The 19,089-nt window shown below is 42.2% G+C and overlaps 1 protein-coding gene across 1 annotated transcript; it reads left to right on the top strand.

Moving 5' to 3' along the window:
• Window positions 1-4,137: 4,137 nt before the first annotated feature.
• Window positions 4,138-9,272, top strand: NANP (N-acetylneuraminic acid phosphatase). The gene is made up of 2 exons (XM_069852468.1): window positions 4,138-4,275; window positions 4,359-9,272. Exons 1-2 carry the CDS (start codon window positions 4,186-4,188, stop codon window positions 5,052-5,054), a joined length of 786 nt encoding a protein of 261 aa, XP_069708569.1. The 5' UTR covers window positions 4,138-4,185; the 3' UTR covers window positions 5,055-9,272.
• Window positions 9,273-19,089: the final 9,817 nt, after the last annotated feature.

Genomic DNA, 19,089 nt, shown 5'->3' with positions numbered 1-19,089 from the left:
CTGCCCTCCCATAGTGCTGACACAACAGATGAGGAACCCATTCAGACACCAGAGGGATGTAGAAAAAAACCCATCAGGGGCTTGGAAATAGTAAATTTCTAAACGTAATCAACCTGTAGAAAAGAAGACACACCATTATGTGAGTCACATAATCCACAAATTATTATTTCTATATGTATGGACAAAACAGGTTTTCTTCAAAAACATTTTTGACAGCCTTCCTCGTTAAAACCCACCTAAAGCAATTCCATAATTCTATGTATGGACCTTATTTCAAGATACAAAAATGAAATTGTTAGATTATCACTTCTAGAATGTGCAATACATCTCATGTTTCAACTTGGCTTCTATTTAGGTTTCTGATCACTATTCTCTTCCTGGCTCTGAGAAAAAACCAATGAGAAAGTACTGCACATCCCTGATAGCCTAAGGCTGCACACAGATCACGCATACTGAAATGCTGATAGGAAAAGCTGCCATGAGTGGCAGCCTTACTTGCTAATCATAGGGTTCATATAAATACAACAGGGCAAACATCTGTCTGAAGCTAAACAACTTTTAGCTTTAAACAACAGAAGCGGTGACTTTTACAAGTACACACAAGAGCATATTTTGCAGCTTTAGTCCTACACTGAAGTGAACATCAGTTTTCCAAGCACAGTCAGTTGATGAGAAAAATAAAATAATAAGTTTAAAATATAATGATAATCCATGGTTTAGCTGCTTCAATTCTGTACCCAAAAGCTTCTGCTAAAGACATATATCTTATGAATTCTTTTAAGACTTTTATTTTCCCATCGTGGCCTCATTGATAAACGGTCAAAGAAAGCACAAAGATTACTTCTATGTAAATGTGCCTTTTTGGAAAGGTACACATTTCATAGGATCTGCCACTCACTGACTGGAAGGCTGGGCTGTCTGAAACATTTGACATCTTAAGCTGAGCAAATCCTAGAAACTCCACTGTTTTTAATCCCTCTTCTGTGTAAATTCTGAAAAATAGTAATTCCGTAGAGGCAAGTGAAATCCACACGACTAACATTGTTTTCATATTAATATAAAAAAATAGCACATTTTATTACAGGTCAACTAGAGCAATTTTATTAGCACTCCTCTTTCCTCCTGTTTCCTTAACTACAGGATCCTTGGCCATGGTTGTTTTTTCTCAGAATCCCTCCCTCTCTTTAAATGTCTGCCTTCTGTAGTTTTACTTGCCATACGCCAGACTCTTTGCCACACGCCAGGCTCTTTGCCACTATTGTTTTGGTGTAGTTTTCCAAACTGAAAGGCACCTAGAGTGAACTTCCAGTTTCTCAGGTAAGATACAAAGTTTGCCTCAGTTTCATGAATTGTGCTTAGTTATTAATGTCTAATCAACTTTAGCAGTATTAACAGAAATCAAATCAACAAAACCTGCTTGCTGGCTGGTGCAGAAGATACTATGTTTACCAAAGCACATTATCGAAGAACAGTAAGAATATTACTTGAACAATGCAATCTGATGTTAACCTTCACCTCGGGCAAAATAATCAATTCAGAAAGAGCAGTTGGTACATGCACCTGTAAAACTTGTTCTGTCAGGTCTGCCAGGCCTTTATCTGAATGCCTTTCAGTTTCATTCGCTCTAGAAAATTTCAGTCTTTGGAACTGCAAATATTTGAGTATCATACCAGTGCTCCAAATACTGGAGTATTTACACCGAAGTCATTGGCCTTTACTTTATCACAACCAAATCATCCTGGTGCTTGCTTTTCCTGCAGGTGACCCTGCTGGAGGACATGCTCCAGAATGCAACAGCAGAAGTGGGAAAAGATGCTGGGCCCACACACCAAATCAAACCACATCTCCTACCACGCAGCTCCCTGTTCACAATGCCTGTTCTAGGAATGCTCTGGAGTACAAACCTACAGAATGGGGCATCCCTGGCTGCCACACAGGGACATGGGGAAAAGAACTTCCTGGTGACATTTCCTAGGAGTGACAACACCTATGGTCACAGCAGCAGTAAGGCAGTGAGTCACAGGGAGTGGAACTGCTGGCAACACCAGCAGAAGCAGGCAGGATAGATGTGGGGCCGCACCACTGCCATGCCTGGAGGGACAGTGGTGGTACCAGGACCTAGTATTATAGAATGGTTTGGGTTGGAAGAGGCCTTAAAGATCATCCAGTTCCATTGTCCACCCTCCCCCCCCTCCCCATGGGCAGGGACACCTTCCACTAGATCAGGTTGCTCAAAGCTTCACTCAGCCTGGTCTTGACCATCCCCATCATCCATGATTTTTTTAGGCAACCTGTTCCAGTGCCTCACCACCCTCACAGTAAAAAGTTTCTTCCTAATATCTAATCTAAATCTCCCATCTTTCTACTTAATACCATAACCTCTTATCCTATCCATGTACTCCCTGAAAAAGAGCCCCTCCACAGAGAGCCCCTCCTTTCTTGTAGGCGCCCTTTAAGTGCTGGAAGGCTGCTTTGAGGTCTCCCCAGAGCCTTCTCTTCTCCAGGCTGAACAACCCTAACTCTCTCAGCCTGTCCTTGTATGAGAGGCGCTCCATTCCTCTGATCATCTTTGTGGCCCTCCTCTGGACTTGCTCTTACAGATATATGTCTTTCCTGTGTTGAGGACTCCAGAACTGAACACGGTAGTCCAAGTGAGTAGAGTAGAGGGGTAGAATCATCTCCCTTAACCTACTGGTCACACTTCTTCTGATGCAGCTCAGGATACAGGACTGGTGGGGAAACATGGTTTAGTACACGCGGTGCTGTTGGGCTGCTGGTTGCACTTGAACTTAGAGGTCTTTTCCAACTGCAATGATTCTATGATTCTATGCTCCAAGTACTGGAGAGCACGTTCCCCACAGAGGGATGGGGCAGGGTGGGCGCTCAGAATCACGGAATCACTAGGTTGGAAAAGACCTCCAAGATCACGAAGTCCAACCATTCCTATCAACCACTAAACCATGTCCCTCAGCACCTCATCCACCTGTCTTTTAAACACCTCCAGGGAAGGTGAATCAACCACCTCCCCCGGCAGCCTCTGCCAGTGCCTGATGACCCTTTCTGTGAAAATTTTTCTCTGATGTCCAGCCAAACCCTCCCCTGGCATAGTTTGAGGCCATTCCCTCTTGTCCTGCCCCCTGTCACTTGGGAGAAGAGGCCAGCTCCCTCCTCTCCACAACCTCCCTTCAGGTAGTTGTAGAGAGCAATGAGGTCTCCCCTCAGCCTCCTCTTCTCCAGGCTAAACAACCCCAGCTCTCTCAGCCGCTCCTCCTGAGACTTGTTCTCCAGCCCTTTCACCAGCTTTGTTGCTCTTCTCTGGACTCACTCCAGAGCCTCAACATCCTTCTTGTGGTGAGGGGCCCAGAACTGAACACAGGATTCGAGGAGCGGTCTCACCAGTGCCGAGTACAGAGGGAGGATAACCTCCCTGGACCTGCTGGCCACGCCGTTTCTGATCCAAGCCAAGATGCCATTGGCCTTCTTGGCCACCTGGGCACACTGCTGGCTCATGTTCAGTCGCTGTCAACCAACACCCCCAGGTCCCTCTCCTCCAGGCAGCTTTCCAGCCAGACTTCTCCTAGTCTGTAGCACTGCACAGGGTTGTTGTGCCCCAAGTGCAGGACCCGGCATTTGGCCTTGTTAAACCTCATGCCATTGGACTCAGCCCAGCGGTCCAGCCTGTTCAGATCCCTTTGCAGAGCCTCCCTGCCCTCCAGCAGGTCAACACTTCCACCCAGCTGAGCGTCAGCCCGAAACTTACTTACGGTGCATTCAATCTCCCCCACCCTCCCCCGCCCGCTGCCCCACCCCGCGACCCGCGGACCGGGGCCGCTACGGGCTCCGCGCAGCGCGGATGGGAGGGTGGAAGGGGCGTGGCCAGGAGAGGCCCCGCCTAACGCGCCAGGGCGGGGGCGAGGCCTACGAGACCCAGCACCGCACGACACGCTGAGGGGGCGTGGCCTGTATAGGCCCCGCCCATCGCACGGGGGCGTGTCCCAGGGAGCGTGGCCACAGTAGACCCCGCCCGGCACACGCTGGGGGTGAAGGGGGCGTGGTCTGTGCGAGCCCCGCCCACCGCGGAGGGGCGCGGCCTGTCCCCCCGCTGTGCCGTCCGGGGCGGCCGCGGCGGGTTGGCGGCGGTGCGGGCGCTCCCCGCCGCCCCGGTCGCGGCGCAGGGGCTGCGCCATGGGGGTGCACGGCGTCAAGGCGGTGTTCTTCGACTTGGACAACACGCTGGTGGACACGGCGGCGGCCGGGCGGCGCGCCATCGAGGAGGTACGGCCCTTGTGTGTCCCCCGCGCCGCGCCCGGGGCCGGGAGCGCCCGGCGCCGCGGTGACGGCCTCTTCCTTTATCCCAGGTGATCGGCGCCCTGCAGTCCAAGCACCATTACGGCGAGGGGGAGGCCCGGCTCATCTGCGACAAGGTCCAGGCGAAGCTCCTCAAGGAGTGCCACGACCCCGCCAAGATGTGCATCACCGACCTGCGGATCTCGCACTGGGAGGAGGCGATCCAGGAGACCATCGGCGGGGAGGCCAACCGCAACCTGGCCGCCGAGTGCTACTTCTTGTGGAAAACCACCCGCCTGCAGCACCTGACGCTGGCCGAGGACACGCGGGGGATGCTCACCGAGCTGCGCAAGGGGGTGCGCCTGCTGCTCCTCACCAACGGCGACAAGCAGACGCAGAGGGAGAAGATCGAAGCCTGCGCCTGCCAGCCCTACTTCGATGCCATCGTGGTGGGCGGGGAGCAGAAGGAGGAGAAGCCGGCTCCATCCATCTTCCACTACTGCTGTGACCTGCTCGGGGTGCAGCCCGCGGAGTGCGTGATGGTCGGTGACTCCCTGGACACAGATATCCAAGGAGGCCTGAACGCTGGCTTGAAAGCGACTGTCTGGTTAAACAAAGCGATGACAACTCCGGTAGATACCTCCCCCGTACCTCATTATATTATTTCTTCTGTTCTGGATCTTCCAGCGGTTTTACAGAAGATGGAGCACAAAATTAATGCTAAGTTAGGAACTGACCATATGGCTAGTAATAATGAAGTGCATTGACGGTTCGATCAGAGACGTGCTGAGCTGTTAGGTGACTCGTGCTCTTTTAAAAAAGTTGAGCCTAGGATATTGAACTCATGCTTTCTTAAACAGCAGAGGGGTGAATAAGAGCATAGTTGTCAACGCAAACAGGATAAGAACAAAGAATTAAGATTAATTTAGAGGATGCAGGTGCAGTTAATTTAAAGCAACTGCCTCTGTCTGGAAATCATTTTGACAGACTGTGACTAAAGTCTATCTGTCTCTGACTTAAGTTGCAAGTCTCTTTGTTTTTACAGCAGAAAAGAAAATTTGAATGTTTTGATATTTGGCCTGCTTTGCTGGCTTTTAAGCTTAATAGAAACTTCAGTTCAGACCTTGTTTGCAGTGTGTGAGAGAAGGTGAGAAAGAGTGTGGTACAATCTAGTAAAGCTTCACAGTTAATTTGCAGTTTATCTCAGGAACTGGAGTGCATTTTGCTGTTCCTAAAACCAGAATTTATTGGCAGAGTCTATTATGTAGCAAACCATTAGAAAATGCTCTAACTTTGATCTTTTTTCAAGTTGTAGAATTTTTTTTCAGACTTTGCAGTGACTTTTCTTGTATGGAATCTGTGAGTTTTGCCAGAAGTGCTTACATGTACGTTAAAATTTACATTCGTATAGGGGACCATTTATCAGAGGGACTTGATGGATAACTTCCTTCTTTATCTTGATGCTTATGCAGGTATGCAGGATATTTTCAATGGTCTTCTTACTGTACTGTCAAATCCTTTAAAAGCTAATATTGTTTTGTCTGATTTTATTAGTGAATTTTGATCAGACTTTTTGGGAGAAACTGGTCTTGGCCTTGCTCATGTGTATGACTACCCAGATTCAACTGCAGGATCAGTGGGGTTTTCTTTGACTGTTTTAATGGCACTGCTATACAATCCCTCCTTACTCTGTTTTCTACATGTATTTCATGTACTCTGGAGAAAATATGAGCTTGCTCTTGGTAAGTGGCTTTCATGACTCTCTTCCAGGACATTGGAAAATTATATCATATGTACTATAGTACTGTGTACAACTTTATAATGCGTATGTGCTATTTCCACTAGATGCAGGAGACGACTCTCTAAAACACTGTGATTTCTCTTTCCCAGAGTATTTTCTCAATAATTTAATGGGAAAATACATATTAAATGGAAGTATAAAAACACTTATTGGAACACCCACATTTTTCAAAACCTGTTTGCTGTGTATACATTGGGCTGAATATCTTACCGTATTTGAGCGTTGAAATATTGTATTTCAGAATAAATCCATGACAAATCTTTTGAGAACAGGGATATTGAGGTGCTGGCAGAAGATCAGGTGGCATACGGGCAGCAATAAAAGATCAGCAAAAAGTACAGAAACCTACCAGGAAAATGGATATGTATAAGGAATCTTATATACAAGAAGGGTTCCTTTGTTTAACTTGACATGAATTTTAGTTAGTCTTGCATAGAATGACAGATTCAGTTTAGAGGAGGCTGCTACTGGTCTGGGTGAAATTCAGGTTAGATTGTCTCAAAACATGTTGTTTCTGAATTGGTGGAGAAGGGCAGAGGAAATATTAAAATCTGAACCACTTTCATCTAGTTATCCCTTAAAAAAGGTGAAGCAGGTACAGGTTGTTTGCACTATCTAGCAAAGATTTTTGAGACATTAGGATGAGTGAAGAGAACAGAGGCAAGCCCTGCCTGTACCTTTGAGGAAATGGATGTATGCTAACAGTGATCCAGTGACAGTGATGTGCCAAGTTGCCACGTGTAACGTGAGCCAATGGAATTGACTTGACGCACCTTTGTTACTGAAATAAAAGGCTTAAGTTAAGATTTGATTTTGCATTTGGAAGAGCCTGAAAAGGAGTGTCTGCAGTTTAGTTGCTGGTAATGTTCCCTATAACCAAGGATTGAGAGAAAAAAGGTCATGGAGGCTATAAGGAATATTGTGTAGAAATAGAAAGGTATGCAAAAGGTTAGGTGGACCCCTGAAAAGGTAATGGATTTGAAGTAATCTCTTTGAACCATTCTGTCTGACGCAAAAGCAACAATTTTGCTTACAGCAGCATCCCAAAGGAGCTGCACTAACTTTGCATTGTTTGCACAGCATCCAGGTAATAGAACTTAGGTCGGAATGAGGTTTCTGATGGAGGTGAGGTTTAAAATAAAAAACAGTAATAATTCACAATTCTGTCTGTGGTCTTGAAGGATTTATACGTACCAGGTAACTTTTTTTTTAATATAAGTTAATGCTCATATTCTCTCGCCACTGCATCATTCTGAAGTGGGATGCTAAGCCTGCTTAGTGTATAAAGTCTCTTGTTTTAGAAGGGACTGCTCATTGTTTTGCATGTGGCCAGTCATTTTCTTAAATCTATGAATCTATGAAAAGAACACTGTAACTGAACTCTCAGGTGATGGTGTGGCCTGTAGAGGCCGCACCCAAATATATTTTTCCATTGCTGAGTTCTGTACCAGGCTGGATGTGACTACCATTGTCTGGAGAGGGCATTAGTGTTATGATGCTTCGATAAAACAAGAAGAAACAACATAAGGGATTTCTCTATCCAGGAGTCTTAGAAGCAGTTACCTGATAAGCTGTATTACATGTCTGGAGTATCTCTGAATACTGAAGATGTTTTTCATGGATGGAGCTCTTACAGAAAGCCTAATGAAAAATAACTGTGTTTAAAGAAGTGGAAAAATAAATGTAGTGGTGGGAAAAAATTTCACAGCAGAGGCAGGAACAGATCAATAAAACAGTCTATATTTGGTTCCAGTCAAGTTCTGGTTTTGCTTAGTGTAATCCTCTAATAGCTAAGTTGTCTAGTTTACATTATATTGCCAAAACGCACTGAGTAAGAAGAGAAAAAGAAATTCCACCTATATTTTTTAAAAGCTTTTTTTTTCCAGATAAACTTTACCTCTTGACATGAATCTACACTTTAATGAAATGAACTGAAACAATAGTTTAATATGATCTGTATTTTAGTTCTTGATTTAAAATAACCCATGTACTAGTCTAATAAAAGTATTTTGTTTATAAAACCTTTCTTTTAACTCTCTGTATTACTGTGGATAACTATGTTTGTGACCAGGTTTACGACAAGAGGCAAAGGATTCTGTTTGTGTTTTAAAACAGCACTAAATTAGGCTTCAAAATCTGTGACCTCACATTTGGGTGTGGTGACTGGATGTAGTTTCCATTATTTCAACACAGGCTGAAAAATAATTCTGTATTTATGAAGCTTCTTGGCTGGACGGCGTATACTGGATTTCTAACTGCAGTTCATTCCTAGATGGACTGACTTGCCAAGCTGAGTGCCGGCTCAGATATGCCTACAACATCCTGTGCACCGGCTGACTTGAACCAATCCTATTTAACTTTTCCTCTGAAGCATCTGTTACTTGACAGCACCGGTAGCGGGGGTTTGAAGTACATTGAGGCAGTCTGATCCATCAGAGCTGTTTCTCCAGTTCACAGATGTCATGATTCTTTTTTCAACTTCAGCTATAAAATGCGGGGATTTTACTTCCAGCTTATCTTGAGGCCTTTAAATGGAATTTAAAATCCTACCTTAATTTTATACTTACAAAAATAATTATCTAGAAATCATCTGAACAGGTTGAGAAGTGCAACAAATAGCAACACAATGTATCTCTGCTGTATGTAGCAGTATACGGTTCTTTTGTGCCCAGCTTTTACTATCAGCCTTGCAGTGGGATTGTCTCCATTATAACTCGCTTTCTAGATCACACTGTGCACATACAAGAGACATAACAATGCAGAGATGATGTCAGCTGTGTCTAAAGCAAAACCTGCAACTTTGTGCCTATGTTGCAAGGGACCTAGGCAGAGACAATCACATTGCCTGCTCTGTATAGCATATTTTGACCTTTTATTCCATCTACTAAAAACAAGGTTGCATGAGAGTCTTCTCCTGAACAGTCCTCAAATGTCAGAGAGAAGATTCATTTTTAAAAACATGAAATGAAATTATGGTGCTAATACATAAAATTTCAGTCCTTTTAGATGTGCAAGCCACGTTTCTCAAGTCTACATCTAACCAAAGACAAGATCATAACTTCACACAGGGTCTAATTTAACATCGGAAGATGTTGCCACTTATATCAGTGGAACTTCACAGGTTTAAGTAAGATTTGTGCACTCATTTCTATAAGATCATCTGCAAGTGACTTCTGTCTTCCACTTCTCCCTCAGCTAATTGATCTCCATAATCAGTTTGTTGGTTGCATTTCCATATCATTCCGAATCACAACAATACCTGGCATGTGGCTCGAAATTTGCAGAAGATTGCATTAAAAAAGAAGAGCCAGCTTTTGTAGGAAGATCATGTTAAGTACATACATTTAGTACCTGATCCTTGGCGGCTATGTCCTGCAAGCACCGTTTGGGCTGTGTTTGTTTTAAATGGCCTTTCCTCCAAGGAAACTTCAATTCATATCTCAGAGACTAGGAAAATTTGTAAAAAAAAAAAAAAAAGAAGAAACCTAAAAATGCAGGGAAGGGGGAAAGCCTGCAAACAAAATCCTCTGTTAGTTACCTATATATATCAAAGTTCATAAGGCAGTAGGATATGGGCAGGTGCCTGGGTGTATATGGCTCTGGTCGTCTAAGAGCTATGCTGTGATAAAGGTTTAAGGATTTTTATTTTTTTTTGTTACTTCTCAGTGATTCACTTAAAATAGGTATGGCTTAGTTTCCCAGGAAATGAAGATCTAAAAATAGAGGGGAAAGATTTTAAATTTGTCTTGCTTACCAGTCAAAATCCAGCCTGCTGGGCATCAGGTGAGCACATATTTATTTGCTTGTGTTGTTGCTCAGTGCTACTGCATTCAGGCAGGTGTGGGAAGATCATTCTCCAGAGTGACAGAAAGGTCAAACTGGAAATTAAATCATTACATTTCAACATAAATCAACTACTCAAATATGTATTTTATTAGTCCTTCCGCTATGCGAGTATTAACGATCTCATTAAGTTCTTTTGTTCGTTTAGTGCACTAGGCCAACAAGTATCCTCAAAGTCACCCTGCCCTTTTCAGCAGAGCACTAATATGTCGTAGGTCTGGCTGTTTGATAAAATCAGGCTTAGGCATTTTCATTTGTGCTACTGGTGGTAATGACAGGGCCTGTTAAATCTCACTGGGGATAGGATTTATCAGGAAGTCTGCAGTGGATGAACTGACAGCCTTTGTTTTCCAAACTGTTGATGCCTTCCATTGTGTTTTGTTTCAGACATTTAAATGAGAAGGGTCCTGAATGTTCTAAGTCCTTTTTTTTTTCTTTCAGGAAGAAAATGCCAAAACAACACAAACAGCTTGTTTATTTTCCTTTCAGTAAATGAAACTAGATAAAAATACTTTTTTGCTTCAATCCCTCTCATCTGAAAGTATTTTAAAAGATACCTAATAACTTGGAGTTCTAAACTGCTTTGCTATATTTGTTATATTTATCTTGTTACTTGGTGAAACACTGTATGTCTATTTTAAAAACTACTACTGCTGCAGCCAGAGGCTCATCTTGATGTTGTATTGTTATAGTTTTACACTATATTTCTATGCTGTATTCAAAATGAAATAAGCCCCTATCATTCAGATATTATACTTTGAGATAGATCTGCCTGGTTAACACTTTCTTTTTGTTTTATTTTGAATACTGTGCTCCTCGTTTAATGATGTTCTGTCCATCCAAACCACTTCTCATTTGTTTTTCTCTCTTTTCTGTAAAGCAGCAGTGTTTGTGCATACTTTCAGGGTGAGCAGCATGCAACAGATGCAAAATGCAGAGGAAAAAAGCCCTTTAATTTGTAATATCCTCTGTGTTAAGATTTGCATTCCCAACATTTTACAGAACTTGGCAGTTTTTCACATTGATTTAATAGCCTTCTCTACTGCTTAACTTCTGTCACCAGTGAATGATAAGCAAAGATGAAGTTTTTGATGTTGAATAATAATTCTACAGTAGACTGCCAGGAAGAATTGCAATTGGCCTGGCTTCTCCATTTTAGTGTCACAGGACGATTATTCAGATATCAGCAGGTTAATGCCATGTAAAACATTTTAAGGACGTTAAAAAACAGGTCTTGCTGTTTTTCTATTTCTACTTTCTGTTACAAAGGACCAGTGCTGTATTTTGGGTTGTATGCACTTGCTCTGTAACAGGGCTTGATTAGGAAAATGCCTTTCTTTTTTCTGTATTGCTGAATGCTAAAGCAATATCCTTAAGGAGTCATGGTGCTGTTAATAACCTATGCTTTCCACATTAAAAAATGCAGATGTATTTTAGGATATTTTGGGGTGGCTAACTTAGGAGTGTGGAAAGAGAAAATTAAGGTTGAATTATAAGACCATTTCTTGAATTAGTGTCTGAAGTTGGGTTGAAAATGGAATTTTTAAATACCACTTGGGTATTTAAAAATAGACCCAGTTTATAATGGTCGCAGTTGCTCATCTAAGTTTCTTAAAAATCAGTATTTTCAAATAATATAAATTTTAACAGAAAACACTAGCAAGAATAATGCAATTAGTAGTCTGCTGGATACTTCATTCTCATTTTCAGTGTTTCCTCAACAGGTGGCATTAGAGGCTTGTTAGATGTAAATACAACCCCACTTGGTTGGGGTTTTGTTTGCATATTTTTCACTTGATCTCCTTATTCAGTCATCTCCATCGCTGTTTTAAAAATAAAACATACCTGGTACCCATAAATGAGATCAGAGCAGTCTTCACATTACCCTTCTGACATCATAAATGATGATGAGATTCTGTTTTACTAGGCATTGTACACACACACAGCACAACAAACCTGCTTGGAAGAGATTTCTGATCTGAGTAGGTAAGTATCATCTTTATTTTAAGTATGAGGATCTGTGGCATATTTTGCAGAATGCATGTCAGTTGAAAAAGACGTGACTAAGAGGATCAGCAACAAGTTTGTCATAGTCTCATGGGGTCAAACAAAATCTAGCCTTCTAAGCTACCTGTGTGTTGTGCTTGAGCTGAATTTGATTCATATCATGTAAGTACTGGATTTATTTAAGAAAAAGGAATGTTTCTTTTTCCTGCAGCTGATGCTGCAGTGGCATCTTTATGATTCCAAAATTCTCCTGATGAGCCCCTTTCTCTATAATTAGATAACACTCTAGCACGTTATTTCTATGACCTCAAGTCATGACCTGCTACCACATCGTATTTTTCTTCATGGCATTCTTGGCTGCATCCCCAAACCAGCAATTTGGGCGATGGCTATGAAGTCAGCACCTCAGTTCCTATTCAGGCACCTGAAAACCTGGAATGATTTTCGTTTACAACCCCAGTGACACTGTGTTTAGCATCTCCCGCTGGATATTGAGTTGAAGTTTGCCGCTCACTGGTGGCTTTTACATCTCCGCTTGGGGAAGCCTTAAACCGAGGCAGCAGTTTCTGCTGCGTTTTTGCTCAGTGCTCAGCAGGTGGCAGCTGAGAACCAGTTTTCAGCAGAAACAGCCCACGGGCTGCAGGATCCCAGCGCTACTGCAGTGCCCAGCACGGGATTTCTCCACCCGAGCTAATCACACTGACCCTCAAAGCGCAGAAAAACTGATCAACACCTGCAGTGGGCTTCTGCATTCCAGAAACTTGTCCCACAATGTTATAGGTCTTGCCCAGTGCCCCTCACACAGTATTCACTTGGCACGCATCAGCTGTTTGGTGGGGAGGCAGGATGACTGCTCCTCCTCTGCGGGTACTGCTGGTTGAGCCATCAGCAGCTCCAGTGCTGCCAGCTCTCCAGCAACACTGCTGGATCTGCTTCTGCTGCTCCAGACCAGCAGAGTAGAAAAAAATATATAAAAATGACAAAGAGAATATGCCCAGAGAGATAAAGTCATGGCCCCGCTCTAAGGTGCAGAAATACTGCTCTTTTATCTTAGCAGAGGCTCAGAAAACCAGAGTGACTGGCTGATAGTCACATAGCAAGCTTGGGATTGAGATGGTGATTACAACCAGCTATGCCTGGCCCTGGGTTGTGGTCTTGGCCATTGAGCCTCAGGCAAAACCTCCTCTGAAGCTCCCCTAGGTGAAGGATAACAGCATGGTGGCAGAATCGGTCCATATAATGAGAATAAACAATGCAGCAGCACTGGAGAGGTTCTAAATGTTCACTTGCACTCAACAGCTCTTCTCACCTGAGGGCACAGTTGTACAGAAGTAGTGCTGCAGGGAAACATCTCTCACAAGTAATTGTGAATTAGGCTACACACTTGAAAGAACCCATTTCTGCGCTGTCTGCCTCTCTTCTCCTGAAAGCATGTAGAACATTTTGAAGCTTCCTCTATAGGACTCATGTTAGAAAAGATCTTTCTTCATGTTAAGTAATATTATCAGATGTTTGCACAGAGAAAATACCCTTACCCAATCCCCAAGATCTTTCCTTGACACTTAGGAAGAAGGATGCTGCATTGCCTAAGTGAGTGGCCTTTTGGTACACCTAACAAATGTGAGGAAGGCTGCGATTTTAAAAGTTTTTTGTGCCTTACTCAGGCCAAAATGACATAAAATACCAAAATTTCAGTGCTAGGAGTCTGGAAGAGTCTGAGTAAATGGTCAATGCAGCTTTGACCACTGAGACTGTAAAAGCTCTGCAACAAGACTGACTAGGAATTGTGCGTCCCATGCCGTATTTGCTACCCTCCTTTTCCTTTTCCTGCCCATCTAGCTCTTCTTTCTTGTTTCACCCACTTTTCCAGATGTGTTTTTGTAAGCTCCCTTGGGCAAGCAGTTCTTGCTACAAGTTTCTACAGTGCCCGGCATGAAGTAAGCCCAGGAGGTTTGCCACTACGTCATGCCCAAATAAGCACGGCTAATAATTATTTTGTTTTAATGAATAATACGAATATCTTTGTTATGGAACGAAAAGCAGACCTTCTAAAATTTTCAGTGCTTTTCCACACACCAAAGATAGCAAATTTAGAAGGTAAGAAGGCCAAAATCGAACATGGCTGTAGATTTCCATCGGTCATATCAGAGAAGTAACTGGTCCTGGTTTACTTAGCTCAGACTACTGTCATGCTTTCACTGGGGTGGACAGAGAAGAACTCCGTTAAGATCAAAGCATGTATGACTAAGATAAACAGTGGAACAGTCTGGCCGGTTGCTTGTCAAGCAACTGCTCTCACATGTCCTTGACAAACATTTTTAGCTAGTGTCTGTTATGTCACGGGGGCAAAGCAAACCAAGGGTGATGTCCTCTCCTATAGATCAGTCAGTGAGAAGTCCCTTTAAGCAAAAGTAGCAGCTGTTACCTGCGAGAGGCTAAAGGATCATGTTTACCTGGAATTTCCCAAGACAAAACCCATAGCTGCTGGCAGGTATTTGTCAGCATGCGGCAGTCTGGCGTACAGAAAATGAGCACTGTATATAGAGTAGTGAGCGCTTTAACCTGAACACTGCTGCAAGGAAAATGAAATACTGAGCAGCGATGCCCCAGGATCTCTACAGATGAGCACAAGGCAAGTGGGAATTATATTAATATCAGGAAACAGGTATACACAAATAGCTCAAGTACTTCCTTGGGACATCTTACATGTTAAATCCAGAATTAATTCCTGCAGGATGTCATGGTTGCCAAAGTATAAATGGTTTCAGAAATATTAAACCCATTTGTGGAGCACGCATCCAAAAGAATATGTGAAACAGAATGGTCTGGATACAGCTTATGCTTCTGGAAGTATTTACCACACTGATGACCAGCAGCTAAAACTGCTTACCACGGAAAGGAACAGCCTAGAAAATGCTTCATTTCCTATCCTCTTCCTCCTCAGTCATCAACTGCTTGCCAGCCCTGCAGAGAGCACACTGGGACTGATGCCCTTCTGAGCTCATCCCAGACAGATGTTCTCATACAACGTTTTCCTCCCAAAATCTCAAATAAACATTCCAAAATTAAAATAAATTTTTTTTTACTTCCGTATAACTTGCACCTCTCATTTAGAAAATATTATGATACTAGGCTTCTTACAACTTTCAGACAAATACCTCATAAAAGCAAGTAAAATGTACTTATAATTTACTTACAATCACTATGCCAGCTGGCACTTCTCACCCTCATTACTTCCCATCTTCCAACAACTGACTCCTGGAGGAAAGTGGTTTCAAGTACACTTTTGGGAACTGCCTAGTTCACCTAGTACATGAAATCTTTGTAACAGTAATTTAAAATATCCCATGGAATTATGTGGTCCCAAGAAAATACCCAAGATAAGTCTTACAGAAATATCTCACCCCCACCATACTACAAAACTGCAAATTTCCACCCCTAATTGAGAATAACACATAGCCCTCCACTTCTCTGTGTGGGAATAAGTACTTCAGCCAGTACTTACTGAGCTACAAACATCACAACTGACCTCCTTATATTCTATTAATTGGCATGTTATGTTTATTATATATGTTAATGCTGATGATGAGAGCCGGAAGTAAGGATTTGGTTTTTATATTACTTTAGAAGAATATATTTCTATACATTGATACTAAAATTTTACCTCTCTAAATGTGACATTTTACAGGGTTTGATGAGACTTTGCCCTGGGAAGAAGCTAGAATAAATCTATGCACTGTACAGGTTTCAGTCTAAAACTGGCTCTCACAGAGCAAGAGGAGTTCCTGTGAGCCTACAAAGATTTCAATGTGTGCAAGTGCCATCAGTTTTCTCTTGGGTTTAAGGTACCTTAGAACTCTGTTTAAGCAGAGCCTCAGTGACTTGTCTATGTCATAAGCAGAATCACATGCAACTGCAGATGGCCCCCTGACCCTGTTAATTGATTGAGCTCTGGTCTTCTTCCTAGTTTTAAAATACTTACATGGGAGTTCTTGCCTCTCATATTCTCCTCCAGTGCCTCCAAATATTTTTCCACTGAGGTTTTCCAACAGCTTCTTCCTAGGTAGGCTGGCCAGCTTTCCCAGGTTGTATTATATTTTTCATCATGTTGTTGCTGTAATCACCTTGAAATTAGTTTCCACAGTCCACTTTCATGCTACTTGAGACACAGTGATTCAGCAGTTAAAAAAGCATTTTTTTGTGTACACATAAATCAATTCCTTGCCACTGCCAGGCTAAACAAACTGTGGCTCTTTTCCAGAAAAAAAAGAAAGGAACTCCTTATATGAACCTAAGACGTTGTTGTAAGTTTATCTTAATGAGATAGTTACAGTCTTCAGTGCTCATTTTTTAATTATTTGGAGGAATCCACTTGGACTCAGTTAAATGCCATGGTAGGATATTAATCTGGGCTAGAAAAATCCAATTACCAGAAACAAGTGGGCAGCTTTTCTAAACAACATCCATTACATTTTGCAGGACCCCAGTTTTAATTAAAACAAACAAAGCTCTCGTGTTCTGCATACAAAGAAGGACACCAAACTTTCCAGTCCGGTTCAGGCTCAGCTGCCAGTTCTGTCTTCCCTTGGCTTTATCTATATTCAAAGTCACACCAATTTAACTCCCAAGCAGTTTTTAATCACAATTAATGAAATAGATGCTAACCACTACAGAAATGCACCTAATTTGATTTAAATAAGTTTCATATCAGCCTAGTTAATTGAGTATGTCACCACCTTCAACTGGAATACATAACATTTAAAACTGAATAAAGAATGTCTTCAGATATAGAACTACATTTAAAATATACAGCCAACCAACATAATTTTGAAAGTAAATGTTACCTATGTTAAGGAAACCTAATTTTGGGAGAGGGTTTAGGCAGCCACAATCCCCAGGGAAAGACCCAATGAGAATTCCGTAAATCATCAGCTTGGATCAGACCACTTGGATCACTGAGATCTGCTCCTTGCTCTGTGAAACCACAGCCGAATAGGAATTTAATGTGCTGTTAATGTGCTCAGGATGACATATCAGTACATAACAAATAAATAAGCTGCATTCTGTGTTAAAAGGGCTGGATGAAATATTGAATGAAACTGTTGTGCCATAACAGCATAGCTGCAAAGAGAGCTGTTTTCAAAAGGTGACCAACATATACACCAGAAATAAAAATGAAGATATGTTCATATTCAATTATACCTGTCCCTAAGGAGATCTGGTCCCTACACAAAGGAGCATGAATTCCAAATAAACAAATTGCCTAACACAAAATTCAGTGATTCATAGAAGAATAGCTCTTACAGGGTGAACTGACCCTACCATTGACAGAATTCCTTATTCTGATGAATACCTTCCGCTAAAATAGAAAAATAACTACCTTATCCCAGGCGCAAGCAAATCCTATATTTTGAGAGCTTAAACTACATGGCTTGTTCTCTCACAACATGTTGATTATGTGTCATCCAACTCAGCTAAACAGATCCAGCCACAAGCGGAGACCTTTTTAATATGGATGTATATTTAAAAAGAACTTTAATGTTGTGGGTCATGAAAACCTAATCTGTTTTTTTTTTAAGAAAATTATAATCTGATATTTTTAACAGGATTTTTGCCCCTGCCTGCTCAGCCACAAAGCAATCTGGAAGAGGAATTCCCCTTTTATCTGCAACTCTTCACACTCCTTTAAATAACCCATTGTCATTGCAGGCAATAACCTATTTGTTATCTTAAGGATTCAGCAGATACAACAAAAAAACTACTGCAATGTATTGTAATGGTGGGTAATTGTGATGAAAGAAACTGCACAGATGAACAGCAGAGGCACTTCATTTAGTAAATTCAGTGTCTCCAGAGACTGCACCACCACTATCGGTATTATCCTTCCATACGCCAGGTCATAGGTGATGCAACTCCTGTTTTATTCTGGGGCTCTGATCACCTGCTTACCCATATTGCATATGCTTTCATTTGCTGCTGGGCTTAAAACTAGGACAAAAAAGCTAGTTCCATTGGTGACAAAACAAAAAAAAATATTTTGAGACCAGTAACGGTGCATATTAGTTAGCTAACTACATTAATTAGGAACAATTAAAGACATCCTTTCGACTCAGCTCTCACCGGGTGGAAAATAGCACACCGTTTCTGGTGTTCCTCACCCATGTGAAGAGGAAAGTGGCCTGGGCTCTAAATCCCAAGACATGGTGCAGATTTACAGGACTCCTAATTCCTTCACAATGACAGAAAGCTGCATTTGCCATTCCTCTTCCTTGGAAGTATTAAAGTTTCAATCAATTGAGAAGTGTAAAAGTCATGGGTGAGATACAAACTGGTGTCAGCTGAAACAGCTCTGCTGAAGCAGGGGAGCTGCTGGTGTATGTCAGCTGAGCATCTGCCCAAGCTTCCATGGTAGGAATGTCTCTTCAGGTTCAGAATATCCCTGACTGGAGAAAAGAAAACTTGTTTCTTCCTTTGCTTCCTTCCTCCTTCCCTTCCTTCTTCACTCTCTTTTTTTCTCTCTATCCCTTTCTTTCTCTCCAGACAACTGATCATTTGGGCAGTTTTTTACTTCTGTAATGGCACTGCAGGAACTATCATTGCAATTCAGAACAGTCTACTGAGTCCACTCCCCTCTTCCAACAGCCGTCAACACCAGGTGTTTCAGAAGACAACGTTGTAGATGTGCTCATCAGCTCCCACCATACTGGAGAACGCTCCGTTGTGAATACAGCGAAGTGAGAGAACAGAGACTCCTTATACACAGGCAGAGTATTTCGGCTCTCTGTAATACTTTTTTTTTATTATGTAAGTAACTGATTTGATTTTGGATTTTACTGTCTCTGTTATTCCTGTTCTTCAATTTCTTTACCAAACTAAAATGCATTTGAGTATTTGCTGAACATATGTACTGTGTAATCAGTAGTACTGTGTAATCAGTAGTACTGTACGCATCAGTAGTACTCCACCTTGCATACACCTCTTCTTCAAACTCTAAGTAATATCATTATCTCTACTTTTATTTCAGATAAAAGGTTGCCAATTTCCCTTCCTAGTTTCATGATTGTTTTCCCCTTCTATCTTATATTCTAATTGAGATTCTCATTATTTAACACCCTATTCCCAACCTTGTTTCTTGATTTTTCCTAATTTCC

This window comes from Phaenicophaeus curvirostris, chromosome 2 (assembly GCF_032191515.1).
Source record: "Phaenicophaeus curvirostris isolate KB17595 chromosome 2, BPBGC_Pcur_1.0, whole genome shotgun sequence".
NCBI classification, from domain to species: Eukaryota; Metazoa; Chordata; class Aves; order Cuculiformes; family Cuculidae; genus Phaenicophaeus; species Phaenicophaeus curvirostris.
This window is presented reverse-complemented; position numbering and strand designations above follow the sequence as displayed.

What these genes read in the sequence shown, in the direction of transcription:
- NANP (XM_069852468.1), top strand. Translation starts at nt 4,186, where the DNA reads ATGGGGGTGCACGGCGTCAAGGCGGTGTTCTTCGACTTGGACAACACG. An exon ending in GGCGGCGCGCCATCGAGGAG is followed by an intron (nt 4,276 to 4,358) that starts GTACGGCCCTTG and finishes CCTTTATCCCAG; the next exon opens with GTGATCGGCGCCCTGCAGTC.